We start from the raw sequence: 15,648 nt of genomic DNA on the forward strand, positions 1-15,648 counted from the left end.
CTTTCTTTCTTTTTTTTCCCCTTTTCTCTTTCTTTTTCCCCCCTTTCTTTCTTTTCTTTTCTTTTTTTTTTTTTTCCTTTTCTCTCTCTCTCTCTTTTTTTTTTTTTTCCTGAACATGTTTGAAATATTCTGCAAAATTTTGAAAAAATATCTTTTAAGGATACTATAAATTATACATATAAATAATATGTTAATTAATTATTTTATTAATCTACTGTTTGAAATCATTAAATAAGGTATATAGTGTATTTACTCGGGTATCTTTTCTCCCTCACCGGACTTTTCCCTTAGCATTTTAGTTCAAGGTTTTGAAATTTTTCTAACTGTTCGCGTAATTTTCAACATCTTCGAAGCGTTTAGAAAGCAAGCTACCTTAAATTTTAAAATCAGTTTATTTACGTAGTGGTGTTTGTTATCATCTCACTAATTAATTTGCTTATGAATTTTGGACGCATGGACTTTAATTGATGAAGCAATGATTGTGAAAAGCTTCAAGACAAACGGGACTATTTAATAATACTTTTAATGGTTATGAACATCATTGCACATGGCAGGACAGAGTGAACGGTGAAAACGCGAAAAACAGTGTTGGTAACGATAACTTGCAGCCTTATAAAAGGCGACACAGATAGCAATTTCAGTAAATGATAAAATAAATAACAAAATAAATAAATACAAAAAATGAAAAATTCTAAAATCTTTCAGGTTTTATATTACGTTTAAAGGGGCGTTTTTTAACGTTTTCTGTGTTACCTTTATTTATTAAATATCATGGTCTTCGCACTTAAACCGTAAAATTCAATTCAACAGCAATATCACAGAATAATTGAATCTTTAAATCGTTAAGTTTGTTAATGAAAAATTCGCTAAAGTTTTACAAAATAAGAAATAAATAATAAAACAAATTTCAAATTTGGGCTTCCAGATGCTCATATTCGAGTGGAGGACTACGTTATTCAGAATGTGATGTCTCTAGGTACCGTTGTTTTTTTTCACAATGCGAGAAAATACATACGTTCATGCAGATTCTTCATTATTTAATTTCTTTAAATATAATGCAGGCCTCTAATATTTGGTGGCAACAATTTGAAAAGTGAAATGCCCTTTTTATAGTGGATGATGCTAAATGCCAAATTAATAGCCCTTCCTGGGAAAATTGCCCGTTTGGGGTAATAAAACAATTTCAATAAACGATTTGAGGCCTAGGGGGTATCAGTGAATAACAATAACAGGAAACGAGATTCTGGATACAAAGAAGTAGAAATGAGGATATTTTAGTAGATACTGCAATGTTAATATTACTATGAATTCTTATTAGAATATAGGTTTCTTTTAAAGAAATAATACTTTGTCGGTAGTTTTTCAATGATTGCTTTTCATTTGTTATGTTCTTACTGCAACAACACCTTTCAAAAATTAAATTATTCGCATAATTTTCCTCTGTCAGTTTTCATGCGGTAAAATTAGTAAGAAAGGGGGATTGAATAAGCGAGTGAATGTGGTTATTTTGTTTACAAAATTTAAAGATTTTATTAATTTTTTTAAACTTTTTTTTTTCAGATGATACTACTGACTGTGTATTCCTGATCTCTCTCTTCGCAACTTTGGCTTCATGGATACATCCTCTTATTTCATGTTCGTTTTCTGATAACGCTTGTATGTTACGTTTCAGTTCTACCATTTAATGATCAGACTAAGCACCAAAGAATAAACAAGGAATATTTCATCATTTATCTTTGGGCAACCTCTCCTCTGCCAAACAACTAGAATACGCTACAATATAGAATTTATAGAATACATTTCAATAAGCGTTAACATATGAGCTATTTTCTGTGAATTCGACAACCGTTTTTTGAAGTTACCAACGTTGTTTGCTAGCAGGTCTTATCACATGAATTATCGGCTAATTCTGTATATTCTTTCTTTATTAAAGAAAAAAATCATATAAAAATAAGAAATTAAAATTAGCCTATTTGTTACAACATGGTAGGCTTTTCAAAGACAATTCGTATTTTGGCACTTTGATTTACACACATACTTGACGAATCCTTGGCCACATCCATCGGACTGAGCAATTGCAACTGGCCAGAGAGGAATCTCAGGAATACCTTCAATTCTAAGTAAGTTGTTAGAACATAAAAGGAACTGTGATTTCTTATATAGATGTTTAAAAATTCTTTCAGAAGTTCGAAGTTTGTTGAAACTATCCTCTGTCACATTCATTACAACTGCCAATACATTGCGCGCATTATTATACACTTTCCCTAAGTATTCTTTGTAATATGCAGATTATTTCATATTTTTCCGTTTTGTCGCCTGCTATTCTGTGGAATGCCTAGTCAAGGTGTGAAATATTAATCGTTTCATACATTGGGCCGGCCAATTTTCGGCATTCTATAAAATGCCTAGGTATTCTATAGAATACCGGATTTCATATTTTGCCGGTGTAACATGGAATGGAATTAGCTTCCATTTTATGCATTGGTAGTATTAAAGTTCTGCATTGTTTCTGAAATTGAAGACTTTTAAGCAAAATATTTACGTTTCATTCAAGGATTATATTATAAATGCTCCTAGTCATTGAAACAAATGAGTTAAAATTTGATATTTATATTCATTTAAATATGAAAAGAATTTTTTTAAGATTTCAAAAAAATAATTGTTATAATATAGAGATGTATATGATACTCGATAAAGAGTGGCTGCAAGCCTTTTTATCTTAAAGATACACAACTCAATAAGTGTACTTCCAAATACAGAGTTTTCCGAAATAAGATAGAAAAATTTTAGGAGAACGTTTCCAACATCGTGGTTAGAGAATTTCTGGAGTATCTCTGAGTAATTTTTATATAGCTGCCAGTATATAACGAAAATTTTTATGTAGCTCCCACAAAAACTGAGTATAGAAAAATATTCACTGTTTTTCAATGACTGGAAGAGAAACGTTCTAGTGCACATTTTTTATTCTAGAGGTGGTCTCTAGCCATTTATAGGCACTGGCTACTGCTAAGTTCAGAAGCGGTTGTCTCTTCTAAATGAAGAGATGAGCCACCGTTGAAGAGCCACGTAACAGGTGAGCCACCGTTGCTTTCTATGAAGGCACGGACAAATTACTCCCATGCCTTCTCCGAGATTCAACTCTTCGGTACGGTAGAAAGAGTCACTAACCATCACTTTTCCTTCTGGTCGGCAAGCGCAAAATTTAAAATTAGGCAAAGAAGAAATCTTAGAATGGTATAGCTTTTGATCAAAATTTTATGAATTTCGATCGCGATCGGGCATAGGTCTCTCTTCTACATGAGCAATAACATTTTTGCACTTCAGAAGCGATAATGATTCTGCTCCGGAAGAATAAGAGGAGTCTGATCGTTCTTGAAATCGAAGGATTTTAACTAATCCTGACAAGTGTATTCGTATTTGTAAAATATGCGGAGATATGCACAATTAAAACTTTCATTGGTACCAGTTACCAGTATAATAATGTGTACTATTTTACTTAATACAGAACCATTAGTAACCAAAATGAGTGACTTCTGTTTTGTATCTTCTTTGGAGATCTAAGTAAAGAAGCGTCGGTATGTCTAGATATTAGACACTGAAAAATAATTTAAATAGGTAACTTTATTCTCTAATATTTAACCGTTAATTTTGCATGTTAATTTTTAAAAACTGTTAACTTACAGTAAAAGTAAGTTCTATTGGAGCCACACAAAATGATTAAGTAACTATACAAAAAGATTAAGAGTCAATTAATATTAAGAAAGAATATAAAAATATTAATAACAAGATTAAGATTCGTACCAAAAAAAAGGTGGAGGAATACAAAGATATTTATACGAGCTATACAAAAGGGTTAAAAGCTACACAAAAAAGTTAAATTAAGGATCCTCGCAAAAATATTAAGAGCCATACTAAAATGCTTAGCCAGACAAAACGTTTTGAGGTTTCTAGCCATACAATTCGGACTGTTTTTAAAACAATTCTTTGACCTATTGAGAAACTGTATAATTGGAAGTCAATATATGATGACTGATGAAATAAACCCTCTACTTGCATTTATCAAATACCCTGTATAAATAATGTCTTTATTAAAGAAGGTTCAAGAAACAATAAAAAAAATAATGACTGAGAAACACACATTTGTATTTTAGAGATTTTATAATCTTTTAATCTTTTTTATGCGGCAGAGATTTTCATCGATGCAAAACTTAAAAATTCCAGTGACATTTTATATAGCAAATGTGTAACTCAAGTGTATGGAACAGTATAGCCTAGTCCTAAACATATATTTGCGTCCATTATTACACTGAATATGACTGGCTACAAGTAGAGTTTTCTCCATCAGTTCCTTAAGGCACTGGCCCATACTTTTAGTAAAAACTATATTCAATATATGGAATGCATAATTCACTTTTATTCGAAGATTCGTTAGAAGGAACTGTTGATTGAAGGATACCATGTTATTGTATTTTTTCTGTATAATGCCAGTCCTTTACATTTATAAGAGCCGGCAATGAACTGTCGTCTGTAATGGAAGTTGTAATGTGCAATCATTTAATTTATTTTATTGTACATATAAAAGAAAAATCTTATAATTTGTATATAAAAATTTTACTTGAATAAAATTATTTTATCTTTGTCTTTTATTATTCAGTTTTTAGTTTATTAAGCTATTAGATTAGACTTAACTAGATTTTAGAAACTACAGAATAAGTGTCTTTTTGTTAACATAAATTTAGGTATTTTTGCATAATGAAACTCAAAAGCATATAAAACGAACGCTCGCCAAGATATATATTGGCGAGAGAAAGCGAAGGTCGGTGTGCATTCGACTCTCACCTTAGCTACGCGTACCCGGGCCAAAGATTTATTTAGTGCTTCACTCTTTCAGGTACTGTGTCAAAGTATGTTCATTTTCTTTTTTATTGCCTTGTAGAGACATTAGGATTTTTTGGAAGCAGGTAAAATGAAAAATAAGCAACGCCTTCGCCGGGACTCGAACTACGTACCTCTGGAATACGTGCCAAGCGTGCTGACCACTACACTACGAAGGCAGGAAAAATACCTTATATACTTTCCCTTTTAAAGGGCGACTGGGGATTTAAGGGACCCAATCGCTAAATCCTGGTGGTGGAGAACCATCATCCACCAACCTTCACAGTTCGGGCGCCACTGTAGAGAATCAGGTATTTCGAAGCAGAAGAGATGAAAATTGAGCAATGCCCTTGCCGAGAATCGAACCACGAACCTCTCGAATACGCGCCGAACGTGCAGACCACTACACCTCGAAGGCACGCTAAGAAGGCTGGAGAAATATTTTATAGCCTAAATAGTTAAGCCTTATGATTTATGACTGATGGTGGTTCTATGTAAATTATTGTTTTTAGTACTTCAATTTCTAATGTCTGTGAAAACTTTTACTTGAATTGGTATTCTACTTAACTTAAACAGAATTCTCATACTTCTAAATAAAGATTTCGTAGTTATTTTGACTTATCATTCTTGGATTAAAAATGCGCTAAATATAGGAAACGTACTCATGCACAACAGAACAGGTGATTATGAGACTGATTAAGTTAATAAGTTGAAATGCTTTTAAACAATGAAATTCTAGAATTGAAATGTTGTAAGATTCCAGGGGCATACAGTATTGAAACTTGTTGTTGAAAATGCTAGTTACAAAGTTTAAAAGAATAATTGTAACGAATAATTATGACTATTCTAAAAGAATAATTTTATACAGAAAAGTTAACCGATGTTTATTCAGCCTGGAAATTTAAAATAGAACAACTTCTAATAAAAGAAGGTTTAAATGCTGCTGTATTCCAAGAAAAACCAGAAATTGTTTCTCATACTTGATTTAAAAACGGCCGTAAAGCTAAAGCTTTAATATGCCTAAACATTTCAGATTTGTAAATTATGCACGTTTTGCATAGTAAATCTGCAAAAGAAGTATGGCAGAATTAAAATGTCTTCATGAACGTGACAATTTAACAAACAAGTTATTTCTTCTTAGAAAATTGCCCACCAGCGGCGGAGCGGTAAAGACGCTGAACACTGGAACTTCGGTCCAAGGTTCGAATCCCGCGAACAGGCTGGCTGCATGTCCATTTTCGTGGTTTTTCCCATGTGTAACGTGTATACGAGCTAGTTTCCTTTGAAAGTCCTCCACGAAGGCATCCCTCCCTTTAGGCAGATAGCCCTCGTGTGCTTTGCCACAATTGAATAATCCATCCAATCCTTCTTAGAAAATTATGCTCTATTAGATATAATGTGTGTGTATTTAGTTATGGCAAGGCACACGAGGGCTATCTGCCTAAGAAGAGGGATGCCTTCGTGGAGGTCTTTCTAAGGGAAACTGGCTCGTATACACGTTATACACGGCGAACGCCCATGCACCCAGCCCGTTCGCGGGATTCGAGCCTCGGATCGAACTACCAGTGTTCAGCGACTTTAACGCTCAGCCGCTGGTGGGCCCCTATTTGATATAATGAAAGTACTTAATTGCAGAAACATATTAAAAGAGTGCTGGAATTGGCTGAAAAGCTGCGTAGTGTAGGTGAAAAAATTAAAGAAAATAACTTAATAGCAATATTACTGTGTTCTTTACCAAATTCATACGACTCGTTAATAACCGCAATAAAAAGTAAATCGAAAGCTGAATTGTCGATAGAATATGTTAAAAGTAAATCTAATATATGTGAGTATTGTAGACGTGTGCGTGTGGAAACTAAGGAAGTTCAAAAATACGATTCATTTGCTGTAAAAGCGAAAAGAAATCAAAGTATTATGTTATTCGATAATAATATATATATAGATATATTATTGTAATAGAAATAATCATACGATAAATGACTGTTTTCATTTAAAACGCAATGCTAGAACTTCCCCGAAAACAGATGTACGAGTAAATAACAGTCAAGTACGAAATTATTCTCAAAATTATAAAAGTAATGCATGCCAAATAGCAAATACGCAAAGTGTAGAAAACATAAAAGCAAAAGAAGTTAAAGAAAATAAATATCTTAAAAGTATCGAAACTGGAAATTCGCAAGTTCGGTTTAATCAAGCTCTTAAAAATGGAACATAAACATGAAAACTCACAACAGAAAAAATGGTTTATCGACTTAGGAGCTTCAATGCTATTTCGCGTCCTAATACAAATTGCATACTAAAGTGGCATCAAAGATTAGACCACAGAAATACAGATGCGATAAAAACACTTGCGAAAAATGATTTGGCCGACGGCATTAAACATAGTTAAATGCACTCATAGTGTTGAATGTTCTACTTGTATAGAAGCGAAACTAATAGAGAAACCTTATCCAAAAACGGAATTCAGATCTAAAAATCCACTAGATTTAGTCCATACAGATGTGTGTGGGCCAATTGAAGTTAACAGATTAGGAGGGTAAAAATATACCTTCATTGATAACTACTCGCCTTATATTCGAATTAATTTTATTGCTTCAAAGTATTCGACAAACTTAGAAACTTGGTATTTTTCATCAAACTTCGGTTCCTTGTCCGGCTCAGAACGGCGTCGCAGAAAGGAAAAATCGCTGTTAAATAGAAATGACTAAAGCTATGCTAATAAATTCCAAATTACCAAAAGGATTCTGGACTGAAGCAGCAGCTACTGCCGCCTATTTCTAAAATAGGTTACCAACTAAAGCCACAGATAAAACACCGTATGAATTCTGGAATGGTCGAAAACCAAACTTAAAACACTTATGAGTATTTGGATGGAAAGCATATTATTATGTGAACAAATAAAAGCGGGGAAAATTCGACAACAAAGCGCAAGAAGGAATATTCGTAGGATACGATTTACGAAGCAAAGGATACGTATTTTATGTAGGTGGAAAATAACAATTTTTAAGGAAAATAACAATAAGTAGAACTGTTAAATTTTCAAAAACCTCACCTATATGTGACAAACATGTGAAAATAATGCTGAAGATTCGGAATAAATTCATTTCGACGACTCTCAAAACGTTGATGAAGCGTCTCTTGGCGATGCTTTTACAGAAGATTCAAAAGATCTGCAAAGTTAATTAAATGGGAAGGAAATGTACAAAGAAAGGTTTTTAGGAGAATAATTCCGGTGGAAACCAAAGGGGTTCCGGAAAGATTCTCCTACAAAGCAGAACACGAATAGTCAACATTATCTCAAAATAAAGATCCAGAAAGCTTTGAAGAAATTTTAAGCTTACCAAAACGTGAATAAGAAGCTTGGGAAAAAAATAAACTCTCTAAAAAAACGAAACCTAATCAAATTACAGATTTATCACTAGGAAAACATGCAGTAGGCAGAAAATGGGTGTTTTAAGACCAAATATGATGAAACTGGTAAAAAGATACAAAGCACAATTATTAGCCAAAGGATTTACTGAAAAATACGGCAGTGACTATGATGAAACCTTCTCACCATTAGTGAAACACACTACTATTCTAGTTTTCTTAGCATGGGCAGAATATAATAATGCGAAGGTACATCAACTAGATGTTAAAACAGCATTTTTTTTTTTTTTTTTTTTTTTTAATGGCAAGTTAAATGAGGAAATACTCGTATATACGGAACAACCAGAAGGATTCGTAGTTCCGACATTAAGTTTGTAAATTGCAGAAGTTGATTTACGGTCTCAAACAGGCAGTTAGGTGTTGGAATGCAGAAATTGAAAATACGTTGAAGAATTTTGGGTTCAGTCAAAGCAAATCCGAGTCTTTTCACAAAAGAGGATCATCATCGAAGAATTAATTTAATTGTGTATGCTGCTGATATCCTATTTAGTTCTACAGAAAAAGGACTAATTCCTCAAATAATTAAAGATTTAAAGAAACGTATCAAATAACACATCTTGGTGAAGCTAAATGTGTCTCAGGCATGGAAATAAATCGAAAAAAAGATGGGAGTTATCTCTTATCTCAAAAAAATAAAATAAATCAACTAGTAAAGCAATTTCAACTTGAAGAAGCGAAATCCGCTAGTACACCAATGGAAACAAATTATTATAGTCAAAACAAGGAAAAAAAATCTCCTAACTTTAAATGATAAATTTCGCCAAGCTATTGGAAATCTTTTGTGTATATCGTCCATCACAAGACCAGATATCACAGCTTCAGCTCACATACTTAGAAGAAAGTGTAATTATCCACTTCAGAAAGGCTGGGATGCTGTAAAAAGAATCATTAGATATTTCAATACGACAAAACATTTATCTCTACAAATTTCGTCGAGTAAAGAACCTAATCTGACATTTTATTCAGATGCTGATCGGGGACAAGATACTGAAGATAGAAAATCCACACCAGGAAGTGTAATTTTATTAGGCAAAAATTGTATTTCATGGTTTTCAAGAAAACAAACATGCGTCTCATTATCCTCAGCGGAAGCTGAATATGTTGCACTATCGCAAGCTACGCAAGAATTACTATGGCTATTAAAATTAACAGATGATTTTAATTTACCCCAAAGTTTACCGATAAAGGTTTCCGAAGATAATCAATCAACAATAAAACTTGTAGAATCTGAAAAGTTTAGGTCGCGCATAAAACATACTGATACAAAATACCATCATGTACGCGACTTGCATAACAAAGGAATAATAAAACTTTATCTTTCAACAGAGCAAATGGTTGCTGATATTATATCTAAACCAATTCCTAAAGCTAAATTTCAGTTTTGCAGGAATGAATTGCAACTGGTATTAGTTTCATTATAAAAACAGGGCCAATGTTAGCATAAATTTAGGTATTTTGGCATAATGAAACTCAAAATCATAAAGAAAGAATGTGCGCCAAGATATATATTGGCGATAGAAAGCGAAGGTCGGTGTCCATTCGATTCTCACCTTAGCTACTTGTTATCCGGGCCGAAGGTCTAATTCATTAGTGCTTTCTCTTTCAGTGAACATACTGTGTTAAAGTATGTTCATTTTTCTTTTTTATTGCCTATATAGGTAAGCCTGCTGATGATTCTATGTAAGTTATTCTTTTCAATACTTAATTTTGTTAATGTCTGTGAAGATTATTTTAATTGGTGTTCTACTTAAGTTAAGCAGAATTCTCATACTTTTCGTAGTTAGTTTCGTAGGTTTCGTAGTTATTTTGACTTATGATTCTTTGACTGAAACTGCGATTAATAGAGGAAATGTACTCATGCACAATACAACACTTTTAACTCGAACCTGAAACTCAACATTTGCTGAGTGCTAATTTAGAGTTCGATTAAATTATAATTTGATTGAACTCTTAAGTTTATTATTTTCCCTACTAAATTAGTTAGATCTATGGTTTGATAAGTAACGAATATTTTAAAGCATATATGATATAACGAAAGCAACTGAACAATAAATTATTAGAACTCGGATTATCAGAGACAAAATTTACGATTAGGTCTCTAACTCCGTATACAAGATATCCTCAGTATTTGAAATAGGAATACAAATTATGAGATAACTTCTCTAGAAAAGAACAAATGAATTTACGTTTATAAATAGAAATAAAAATTAAGTATATATGGAATCCCATAACTTTACCATTTTGGTACTATTCGGTTTCGAGGCCCGTAAAAAATCGCCAAACTATTGTTGATGCCAACGCTGCCAAAAATAATTGCGGCAACCCTAATGATTGGGGCAGGAATGAAGTATAATAGTAAATAACTATCTAAGATTGATGTTTTAATTTAGATGAAAGGTTAATTTCATATAATACTTTATTATTATAAGTTATATGAAAAAGGCTAAACATGACTGAATGGAAGCAAAAGTAAATAACTATTTCAGATCATTATTACAATTTATATAAAAATTGTTAAACATAACTGAATGGATGCCTGCGTCGCTATTTCGCTACCGACTTATCGCTAAAGCATAATTTCATCTTGTTGGTTGTTCAAACGTAATTTTCTATAATGAATGATGCCTTTTCTTTGAAAATATTCTCCGTAAAGTGCAGAATCGCTCACTTATTTGTTCGCCGCTTTTTACAAGGGTAAAAACAATTGGATTTTTGTCAATTTTCTTTTACTTTTTAAGTGAAAATAGGTCGATGTATACATAGATAAAGTCAAGGGTGTGCGCAGTGCCATTTTTGTGCAATTCTAGGATTTTTTTTAAAGTGAAAATAGGTCGATGGGCACATGGATACCCAGTATGTGCAATTGTTAAAAATGCGTCAAGCAGTGGGTGATTCTGCACTTAACCCAAAATTCCATTGCCGAGTTTTCGTCATGGGCAGTTCCCAAATTGTTAAATCCATGGGATATCAAAAAAGGATTTAAAATTTAAACTAGTATTTCAATGGCGTCGTAAGAAATATAGAACTATATAAACTTACGCAGTCTGAAATCAGCGCGTACGCTAGATTTGGCGCGCTGTTAAATAGGCGCGTATGCTAGATTTGGCGCGTACATTTTCGCTTCAATTTTTTTACGGCCCTCGAAACCGAATAGTACCGAAATGGTGAACTGTCAACGTTGTATAAGTTGTAGTCGATATTTAAAACTGTCAACCTTAGTCTACTTAACTTAGTCTAGAATCAAGTCTATTTAACCCTTTGCGGCACAGTGTACCCGGTCTGGACACACCTAAAACTTTCCTTCTGTACGCACAGAAAAATTGAATGAAAAAGGATTTATAAGTTAGCATAGGTTACTCTGAAACTTCTTTATTTATAGTAGATGGCAGCTCAACACAAGCCAGTCCATATATTTTAGCCATGTTTAGTTTCTTAAGACCCTCATTTTTCAAGGAAATCTTCCAGATTTTTTGTAGGGTATAAAAGGAATTGTTTGAAAATAAATTTCGGTACTTATCGGTTTTGGTGGCCAAACGATAAAAGCCGCCAATAATGGTAGAACTAATGCCAAACGGAATATCTTCCCTGGTAACCCTTTACACCTCATTTTCAAAACAAGTCGCAGCCATTTTTTACCAGATTGATTGTTTCTTTCAATACTGGCATACAATTACGTAGAATATTTTCAAAGATAATTAAATTTTATGCCCTAAGACCATTCGCGGTAATTAAGTCAATTAGGATGCTATCACACCGCTTACCCGAAGACGAAAATATAGAAAAGGCAAAATCAAGGGTTAAATTCATAAATTCTAATGAGAATGCACTAGCGAAGTAAAGCAATGCGGTTTTGCATAATTTCTTAGTAAGCTGTTTATACGAATTGAAATAACTTGCATTTAAACTATTATTCAAAATTAAGATTTAACTTCAAATTAGTGTAGATAATTACTGAGAGAATTATATTTTTGTTGTGTATTTTACGTGCGATGAGATCACTTGGGGTCACGTGATACGAACCAAGGATGTTGAACCATGATAGCATAATAAATTCTTAAATTAATGTCTTTTTACAAATTCATTGTCTTTATTTATTGGCTTTTTACAAAATTATAAAAACCATATTAAAATGTTTATGCCTTCAAACATTCTTAGAACTAAGATTCTTAGAAAAATAAAACATTCTTAGAACTAACATTTTTTATGTATACTGTATATTGTCGCCAACAAAGTGTGCTTGGCGAGAGTTGCGACGGTGAAACGGAAAAAGTACCAAACTTTTTATGTTATTTTTTTGGCTGTATGCTAATCTCCTTATTCTATATTAGTTTTAAATTTTTACCTTGAAATCTTGCCTAAAATCAAACGGCGAACCCTAGGTGTTCCCAGACCGGGTTCACGGATAATCTAGGACAACTTAGAGTCTGTATTCTTTGTTTCTCCGCATCTCATCAGTCAGTTCATTAACAACAATGCTCGTTTCAGCACTCTTTTCGAAGCTCTGTTTAATCAGTGTGCCCACAGAATCAAAACGATAAGTGCTATCTTCACAAAACTTTACTTGTGTACTCCTCTAGGCCTAATTAGACTGCCTACCCTTTTTTTTATTATTATTTTTATCAAAACTCTCAATTTAAAAGATAGCGTTCCGGAAAGGATTGACACTGAGATAAATAGCTATCTCGCTGAATTGTTGAGATATTTGGGTTCCTAATGGGTTGAATGCACTGAATGCGTATCTGATTGATAGTTTTTGGGGATTAATATTTCTCACCAACAGCCATTTGACCGCATTTTGGTCCGGTACCTCTATAACTGTAGCTGGTACTGTAATCGATCTGTTCCTATATGTAACTGTAACGGTATCCAACCCTTATATGTAACTTTATGTGCCTTCCTATAATTTCGAGAAATGGAAGGCACTGAAAATTCCTCGGTGGCCGGAGAAAACTATATAATACCGGACAGAGTATCAGTTTTGAGCTTTGAGTTCAGAATATTGAGCGATAGCCGTGCGAGCTTCGCTCTTCAGAGGCGCTTCGCATTTTCTTGTGTTTAATGTTTTTATTAGTTTGAAGTGGTAGCAACTGACTGGGCTCTGCCCTGTGAGAAAAGCTGTACGAGTAAGCTTTGTTTTGTAAACTAAAAGCTGTGTGGAAAGTTACAGAACTGTATAGTGTTTCTTTAGGGAAAATAAATTTGATCATTCTCTCATCGGTTCTGTGTATATTCAATCCATTAGGAACCCGTACACTCGCAAGTATGCGTATGTACTTTATAAAACTAACAACGCTTTTCCTTTATATAAACAAATACACGAATCACATAAACAACATCTTTAGTTTAAAATAACATGTAAGTAAGAGTTACTCATTTGGATGATTGCATTCATATATAGGCAGGCCTGATGGTAAACTAAATTTAGAGGATTTTTATCGCTCTTTGTTCTTCGCTGTCGTAAAAGGGGGGTTTTAAGATAAAAATGTCTGGTGAAAACGTTTCGTGTCGAAGAGCTCTTCAGAATTCTGTCAAAAAATGTATCGTTAAACTTCTTTAGAATATTTCAGAGTTATGGTCCAATTTTCTATAAATTATTTCAGAGATTATCTATAGAATTGTATAAAATTTTTAGTAAGGGTATATCGTGGACTAATTGTATATTATTTCATGATAACAATATTGGTAAATTATTGTTTAAGTTAAAAAATAAATATTTTTATGTTAGCCCTAAATTTATAATTCTGTTAAGCAAATTATTGTTTAAGTTAAAAAATAAATAATTTTAGGTTAGCATTAAGTTTATAATTCTGTTAATAATATTCTTTTGAAACGTCAGATTTATGTATGATAAAACTAAAAAGAAGCTTTAAATATATTTATAAACGATACAGTGTCATTGGTTTTTATGTGTTATATTTATGTGCATGTTGTTTATTTGCATGAGCTGTTTTAAAAAGCAAAACAAATATTGGATATATTAAATTTTTTGACACACTTTAAATCTTTTGATAGCAAAGAATCACAGCGGAAATCTGATTTACTGGTGTCTACATAAAAGATAAACGTAGGATTAAAGACGTGTTGGAAAACTTTCAGAATCGGGATCTTTTTTCCCTCCTTTTTTGCTGTGCCAGCCGTAGAGGCAAAAATGAGGCGCCCGCAATGAAGGAAACGTGTTTGCCTCCTCATCTAAAAATAATTCTTCTTCCCGAAGAGCCATATTTGGAATCGACTCCGGAGGACGACGACACCACTAGCTTACGTGCGATCTTTTATTATTAAAACGTAAAACAAGGAGCTTAAGACGTATACGGAATTCGCGCTGGCCGGTATCAAACTCTAAATACATGCGATGGAAGTACGGGGGACAGGTGCAACAGATGGATTTGTGCTATTAAATAATACGATTATTAATTTTGAAGCACTAGCGTAAAATAATTGTTAAATAACAGAAGAAATGCTTAATGATTTTAACGAAACCGTCTTCTTTAATTTTATAAAAATTTTTAATAACTAAATACTATAATGTGCAAATTAATTAGGACAAAGTGTTTTTTTAATAATTTATGTACATACTGTCATATAAAGAGATGATAATTAAATTATAATAGATGTGTCCTCTTAGCGCAAATAAGCTCTATAACGCGCATATACGTTTAACTTCTTTACCATGGAACCACATTTTTATTAGCATTCTTAATCCTGCTCTCTTTTATCGCAGAATCCATTTTGCTAAGATCTTCCTTGAGAATGTGCCACAAGTTTTCGACTGGATTTAAGTCTGGTATTTCCAGGTCGATAGAGCACAATAATTTTACTTTCCAACGTGAACCATCCGACAGATTTTGAATTGTTGCAGGGAGCAAAGTCGTGATGAAATATTCCTGCAAAGGGTTTCCAAAATCACACAATCCTATGTTGTAAAGTTTTTATATACTTGGATGGGTTCATCATTCCATCAATAAGAACTAGATTTTTAGTGTCATCTGCAGAGAAAAAAAAACACAACACATTTGTTTATAAGGGTATTTTACGGTTTGCCAGATATATTGAGGTCTTACTGATTCATCCTTTCTTCGTCTGACAACATGACAGATATGCAACCATGAACAAATAAATTACTCTCATCGCTGAAAATGACCGTTTCCAGTCATTTGTGGTGCCAGATTTCTATGTTTTGGGTCCCATAAGAATCTTTTTACTTCATTTGACGTGTCGAAAATTGTTTCCTAATAGCTTTCACACCTTCCGACAGCAGAGAGAAGTTATTAACTACTAAGTTATTCGCTAGTCTATCCTACACGTTTAAAGGATGAATATCAATGCCAATATAGTCGATAAGTC

At 33.1% G+C, this 15,648-nt stretch overlaps 1 protein-coding gene across 5 annotated transcripts in view; it reads left to right on the forward strand.

The window, feature by feature from the left end:
* LOC118192048 (calpain-9-like) overlaps nucleotides 1-4,649 on the forward strand; it is a 390,870-nt gene extending 386,221 nt beyond the window's left edge. For all 5 annotated transcript variants that reach the window (XM_085816136.1, XM_085816138.1, XM_085816135.1 and 2 more), the window contains one exon: nucleotides 1,561-4,649. In XM_085816136.1, coding sequence (XP_085672262.1) covers nucleotides 1,561-1,587 — 27 coding nt within the window. In that variant the 3' untranslated portion in view covers nucleotides 1,588-4,649. The remainder of the gene's footprint in view (nucleotides 1-1,560) is intronic.
* Nucleotides 4,650-15,648: the final 10,999 nt, after the last annotated feature.

Source organism: Stegodyphus dumicola, chromosome 4 (assembly GCF_044657685.1).
Source record: "Stegodyphus dumicola isolate Sdum_Otavi_A_Nest chromosome 4, ASM4465768v1".
NCBI lineage: Eukaryota > Metazoa > Arthropoda > Arachnida > Araneae > Eresidae > Stegodyphus > Stegodyphus dumicola.